At 35.1% G+C, this 7113-nt stretch overlaps 1 protein-coding gene across 1 annotated transcript; it reads left to right on the top strand.

Annotated features, from left to right (window-relative positions):
* The first annotated feature begins 4028 nt into the window (after positions 1-4028).
* LOC112325036 (uncharacterized) lies at positions 4029-6407 on the top strand. The gene is made up of 3 exons (XM_052449079.1): positions 4029-4146; positions 4681-5571; positions 5683-6407. The coding sequence occupies exons 1-3, from the start codon at positions 4029-4031 to the stop codon at positions 6405-6407; spliced, it is 1734 nt and encodes a 577-aa protein (XP_052305039.1).
* The last annotated feature ends 706 nt before the right edge of the window (positions 6408-7113 follow it).

Below are 7113 nucleotides of genomic sequence, written 5' to 3'. Positions count from 1 at the left end.
CATACGTATGAGGTTGCCTCTACTTCAAATGCTCCAAATATTTGCCAGAGCTTCCGGCCTCAAGTTGAACTTTATGATGAGTCACCTACATCTGAAATCGTGAATGATTTGCTAAAACCTTTCACTCAGGAGCATACATTTGGTCAAGTTTTGTACCAAAGAAATCGTCGAAGTAAGGATTTCCAATATCTTTAGCATCTTTTTTTGTCTCCTCTTTTTTTTCATCCCAATTCTCTCTCTCTCTTATTTTATTATACTTAATTTATTTGATCTTTTTTCAATAAATTTTTTCTCACTTTTGCATCATTTTAATCCAAACCTTTTCTTTAACTCCACTCATTGTGTAGGATCATATAGCGAATATATAGATTTTGGAGACAAAGACCTTCCAAGTGAATATTGTGGCGTGCTTTTTTGGATTCAAGAGCGTGTTTCTGTCTCTATAAAATGTCATCCCAGGTTTTCAGCTTGTTATATGCATGGTATTATAAAATTACCAAGATCAAGACCAACTCCTCCATTCTTAAACAATTTATTGAATCTAAATAATGGCTTCATATCTAAAACATCATGTAATAATGTTCGTGTGTATAATAGTATGTTTGCATTCACATCAATGGAAGCTAGAATTGACCATTCTGTTAATGATAAACCATGCTCTTATGTTTTCAAAACTGATGGTCTAATGGGTTCTCCTCTTCCTCTTGAAGGTGAGCAACCGAATTCTGCATAACGTTTATCTTTATGACATAATGAATGAGATTTCTAATAAGCTCACTGCATTTGGTGGAGAAGGGTGTCAGCATTCACTATATATACATATTGTCAAAGGCCTTATTGAAATGCTTAATTCAACAAATGAGATGGTTAAGCTATTTCGTTCTGCTAGAGATAGTTGTTTTCATTATGATAATTGTAATTATAAGTTGCGACTACTTGGTAGAAGGTTGGATGATGTAAGACAATTTGATGACCCCACATCAACTTATATTGGTGGCTTAGCTGTCGGTGATATTGGTGATCCATTCTCCGAACGCGATATCATCTTTGAAAGCCATTTTGGTTCTCTCCAACAAATTTCTAATTTCTAAATTACATCCAAAATTTATGGCGTTGCAGTACCCACTTCTTTTTCCTTATGGTGAAGATGGATTCCGTAATGACTCCTAAAGAAAATTATTATCCAAGCTCGTGTAAAAGATGCTGAATAACAATGCGAGCTTATTATGCCTACCCCATTCAAGATCGAAGCGATGAAGATTACACTCTACTTAAAGGAGGTGATTTATTTCAACAATTCTTAGTTGATGCTTTCATTAATGTCGAGGAAGATCATGTCGACTATATTAGAATGAACCAAAATAGCTTAAGAACCAAGCTTTACAAGGAATCCATGATGCAGTCTTACGAGGCGATTCTATCGGTGCAGATGCTGGAAAAATCATTGCTCCATCGTCATTTATAGGGAGGGTTAGATATATGATTAATAACTATCAAGATATAATGGCAATTGTCATACTTATTGTAATCTAGATTTGTTTATTACATTTACTTGCAACCTCAATTGGCCTAAAATTCAAAGAGAACTCAAGAAAAGAAGAAACTATACACATGAGGATAGAGAAGACATTGTCTCTCGCCTTTTTTGAGGTAAACTTGATGATATGATATCTTATATGAAACCAGGAAAACCTTTTGAGAAAACCATTGCTGTTATATATGTTTCCCAAAACATTTTTTGAGAAAACATTTCCCAAAACGTTTTAAATCTAAAACAACATTTGATAATAATGGTTTTGTTTATTATATATGTTCTAACTCTCTGATTGTGCATCAAAAGTATCATTAAGTCTTTTATTTTACATATGTATTTATTGTTTTTATTTGGGTTTTTATAATAATTGATGTGCTTTTTAGTAATGAAGTTTCTTTTAATGTTTCGATAGGTTTTTGGAGCTTAAATGAATTATTTCAAAAAATTCAACGTCGGAATTCGGAACAAAGAATTGAAGAGAAATTTAGTTGAAGATTGAAGAAAATCTTGGTTCAAATAAGTGCTCCAAATTTGCTCCAAAAATCAATTTTATTCCAATTCTAGAAAAGAATATCATATGATCTATTTCAAGCCCAAACTTGCCTTATGTTGTGTGCAAACTTCAACCATCAAACACTTAAGGTTTTAATGTCAATCTTAGCCCAAATAATAGGTACATTTGTATCCTTATTTGATGCTTAAATTCAGCCCCAAATCAGCCCCCAAATCAGCCCAAGCACAATCCATGATCTTACATGTCCACACAACAAATAACATTTGATTTATTTTGGATAATTCATTGATCCAAGAGGGCAAGCACATGGATGGAAAGCTGGAGGGGACATTGTCACATTATTTTGGGTCAAAAAGAAGAAAGAGACAGCTCACAAAGGAGGAAGAAAAACGTGCACCAAAGTTTTCTCCAAGCTGGCCTGATTTGATTTTCCAGAACACCTTTCGGTGTTTTGCCCATAAATTTTGACTCAGATGTTCAAATGATCTTTTCTTTAATGATCTGGAAAGCTAACAGAATGGCCTATAAATATGTCTCTAATAGCCATCTTCAAAAGAGGCTTCTAAGAGGGTCGAATTGCTGTCCAAAGTTAGAGTCAGATTTGTGTCCGAATATTTACTGAAATTGTGTTGTATTCTTCTTTATAGATTTCAGTTCTTTAGCTTGTAAAACTTATTATTTCAGTGTGATTCAAGTTATTTCATGTTTATTGAAGTGTTCTTATATATAATCATGGTTGGCTAATCTCCTTCTTGGATCCAAATCAAGGATGATGGTGATTGAGGTGAGTTCTTTAAGATATGAATGAATCTTAATGTTTATCTTCTTATTTTCTTCATGAATGTTTTATTATTGCAAAGAAATTTTAGAAATCATTTAGGTAATGTTATAATCTTGATTTTTTATGCACAAACCTTAGTTTTGGTATAGAGATTGCTTGATTCAATGTCTTACTTAATATGAAAGTACTTGTTCATTCTTAAGCAATAATCAATCTTCATCTTTTTAAACTTCATTGTAATATCTTCCGATCTAATATCACCATCGTTGATATTAGGTTGAGTTATCTTATATATGTTGAATTGATTTGGACCAAGACTTACTTTTACTTGTCATTTAAAATCTATTTACACTTTTTCATCTTTGAAAACAAATCCATCAATCATTTTCAACCAAGTTATTGTTAATTTAATTTCTCTTGAGTTTTTTTGTTACCTAGCTTAATTTCCAGATCTAGCTCTCTGTGGATATGACCTCGATCTTACCGAGTTAATTGCTACATCGCACACTCGTGCACTTGCGAGTTAAAACAAGCCGAACATAAAAAGCGGTCAAGCAATTTTGGCGCCGTTGCCGGGGAGCTAGCAAGCAAAGGTAACAAATTTATATTTGATTATTGGAAAACCAAAAAAAAATACATATAAATAAAAAATCAAATGGCTGGTTTTACCGCCTAAAAAAAAAAAATTGACCTCAACTTTTCGGATATTGGACTGTGGACTGGACTATTAATTATTGGATTTTGGTTGGTTCAACCATTTTTCTTTTATTGTCTATTCTAGTTAGTTTCTAATATTTATTTTTTATATTATAAGGCTGGTTTTACCGCCTCTTGTTTATTTTATTTTATTTTGTTGTTATTATTTTTCCTATATTTATTGTCTGAAGTGCTTGGCCGGTTTTACCGCCTCTTGTTTATTTTATTTTATTTTGTTGTTTTGTTGTGATTATTTTTCTTATAGTTATTGTTTGAAGTGCTTGGCTGCTATTACCGCCTTTTTATTCATGCTTGTTATAATTATCTTTTAATATTTATTGTTGTTAATATTGCTTATTAGTTGGAGAGTGAATTTCTTAATTTGCTGTATTTTTATTTTTGAGCTATTACTTTATCTTTTACGTTTCATTTACTTTTATTTGCAAAATTTTTTTTCTTTCCTTTCCTTTCATATTCATATAATTGTTATATTATTTTTCATCATGGCTAATGTTGAAGATGTAGAGGGTGAAGGGAGTGTTCAAGGTAATGGACCTCCACAATTCAATGATCAACCTAATTTTCGAACTCTTAGGGAGTATCTTCACCCGGCTAGACAAAGTACACCTTCATGTATTATCTTGCCTCTTAACCAACAAGCTTTCAATTTGAAACCGGGCATGATTCAACTTCTTCCCACATTTCACAGTATAGATTCTGAAAATCCATACATACATATTAAGGACTTTGAAGAGGTATGTAATACTTTTATTGATAGAACATGCACCGAGGAAACCATTCGGCTTAAATTGTTCCCATTCTCTCTAAAGGATAAAGCCAAGCTTTGGCTAAACTCCTTGCGTCCTAGGTCTATAGGTACATGGAGAGAAATGCAAGCTGAATTTTTGAAAAAATACTTCCCCACTCATAGGACGGCAGCCTTACAACGTCAAATGATGAATTTTTCTTGTAGTCCAAATGAGTCATTTCACCAAGTTTGGGAAAGGTTCAAAGACTTGTTAAATGCATGTCCCCACCATGGTTTTGAGATGTGGAGGTTAGTGAGTTTCTTCTACGACTCTCTTACCGCAGATTTTAAAAAGCTAGTGTCAACCATGTGTAATGGTGAGTTTTATGACAAAGAACCAAGTGAAGCCTTTGATTTCTTTGATCAATTGGCTGAAAACACAAAGCAATGGGAGACTTCTCTCCCACTTCATGTTGAGTCTAGAAACACCATTTCTCATTCAAGTGGGAAGTTTCAATTGAAAGAGACTGATGACCTCAATGCTAGAGTAGCCTCATTGGCTAGGAAAGTAGAGTCTCTTGAGATTAAAAAAGTGCATGTCATGAGTGAACAACAAGAGGAAAGTTGTGTTGTTTGTGAGAGTAAAGGGCATAGGACAACTGAGTGTCCTATCATTCCAGCCTTCAAGGAAGTGCTATATGGCCAAACTTCTGATTCAAGTAATGTTAGAAAGCCATTTTCAAACCAAGTAGGCAATCCCTACTCTGAGACCTATAATCCTGGATGGAGGAACCACCCAAATTTTGGATGGAGAAATGAGGGCTCTTCAGTACCTCAAACATTTCAACCTCCACCCCAACCATTTCATGCTCCCACATATAACACATACCAACCACCTCATAAGAGATCCCTAGAGGATACTCTTCAACAATTCATGCAAACACAAGGAGGAATCAACAACCAAGCTTACAAATTTCAAGACCAGACCAATAGGACTTTAGATGACATTCGAAGTCAACTAACCAAGTTGACTCAATCACTAAGCATTCAAGAGAAGGGAAAGATTCCAGCTCAACCAATGCCAAATCCTAGAGGTCAGGTACACATGAGTGAATCCTCATCTAGTGAACCTTCAAACCATGAACAAGTCCAAGCCATCACTACCCTTAGAAGTGGAAAGATTGTTGACAAAGCTATAGGTTTTGAGATTCCTAGAGGTATTGTGGAGGAGAAATCTAAGGAAAGTGAAGAGGAAATCAAAACACAAGTGACAAATGAGAGCTTGAGTGACAAAGAAGGTGAGATAAATGAGAAAGAGATGAGTGAGAAAGGAGATGATTCAAGAAAAATTGGAGTCAAAGTGAGTGATTTAGAATTTGTTCCTAGAGCACCATTTCCACAAAGGTTAGGGAAACCTAAACATGATCTTATGAACTCGGAAATCTATGAATTGTTCAAACAAGTGAAAGTCAACATTCCACTCCTTGATGCAATTAAACAAGTCCCATCTTATGCAAAGTTCCTCAAGGACTTATGCACAGTTAAAAGGAGATTGAATGTGAAAGAAAGAGCCTTTCTAACTGAACATGCTAGTGTCATCATCCAGTTTAAGACCCCTCCCAAATACAAAGATCCTGGTTGTCCTACTGTTTCATGCATTATTGGAAGTCATAAGATAGACCAAGCTTTGTTGGATTTAGGAGCAAGTGTGAATTTGATACCCTACACTGTTTACGAACAGTTAGGTTTAGGAGAAATCAAGCCTACTCGAATCACCCTTCAATTAGCTGATAGGTCAATCAAGATTCCCAGGGGTATTGTTGAGGATGTGTTGGTCCAAGTAGATAAATTCTACTTTCCTATTGATTTTGTAGTGTTGGACACCGCACCTATTCAAGGTTCTAATGCTCCCATCCCAGTCATCTTAGGTAGACCTTTCCTAGCTACATCCAATGCTTTAATCAACTGTAGGAATGGGGTGATGAAATTGTCTTTTGGGAATATGACTGCGGAGATGAACATATTTAATGTCTCCAAACAAATTGGTGAACATGAGGACATTAGAGAGGTAGATTTGATCCAAACAGTTTGTCAAGAACACTTTGAGAGAGAGTGGATCAAGAATCCATTGTAGAGAACTTTAATTCATGATGAAAGATTTTGTTCTTTGGAATGTGTTGATGAGGAAGTAAGAGAACTCGAGACTTATCTAGATCTAATGCCTATTATGTCAATAGGTCAATGGACCCCATCGTTTGAGCCTTTGATTTCACCCCAAGTGAAAGTTGAGGCATCTCTTGTCCAACCTTATAAACCAGAAAGGAAGCCTTTACCAAGTGATCTTAAATATGCTTTTCTAGGGGAAGATGAATCATATCCTATTGTGATTTCATCAAAACTTAGCATAGAGCAGGAACAAGAACTTTTGAGAGTGGTGAGAAAACACAAGAAAGCAATTGGGTGGACTATTACTGACTTGAAAGGAATTAGCCCTCTTTTATGTACACATAGAATCTATCTTGAAGAAGAGGCTAAATCTGTGAGGCAAATGCAAAGACGATTGAACCCAAACATGAAGGAAGTAGTGAGAGGTGAAGTGCTTAAGCTACTTGATGCAGGTATCATTTACCCCATTGCAAACTCAAAATGGGTTAGTCCAACCCAAGTTGTCCCTAAGAAATCTGGAGTCACGGTAGTGAAGAATGAAAATAATGAGCTAGTACCAACTAGAATCCAAACTGGATGGCGTATGTGCATTGATTATCGTAAGTTGAACATGGTGACTAGGAAGGACCATTTTCCACTTCCATTTTTAGACCAAGTGCTTGAAAGAGTAGCCG

Source organism: Populus trichocarpa, chromosome 18 (genome assembly GCF_000002775.5).
Source record: "Populus trichocarpa isolate Nisqually-1 chromosome 18, P.trichocarpa_v4.1, whole genome shotgun sequence".
In the NCBI taxonomy this organism is placed as follows: domain Eukaryota; kingdom Viridiplantae; phylum Streptophyta; class Magnoliopsida; order Malpighiales; family Salicaceae; genus Populus; species Populus trichocarpa.
This window is presented reverse-complemented; position numbering and strand designations above follow the sequence as displayed.

What these genes read in the sequence shown, in the direction of transcription:
- LOC112325036 (XM_052449079.1), top strand. Translation starts at nt 4,029, where the DNA reads ATGGCTAATGTTGAAGATGTAGAGGGTGAAGGGAGTGTTCAAGGTAAT. An exon ending in TCTTCACCCGGCTAGACAAA is followed by an intron (nt 4,147 to 4,680) that starts GTACACCTTCAT and finishes AACCAAGTGAAG; the next exon opens with CCTTTGATTTCTTTGATCAA. An exon ending in GAGCTTGAGTGACAAAGAAG is followed by an intron (nt 5,572 to 5,682) that starts GTGAGATAAATG and finishes CACAAAGGTTAG; the next exon opens with GGAAACCTAAACATGATCTT.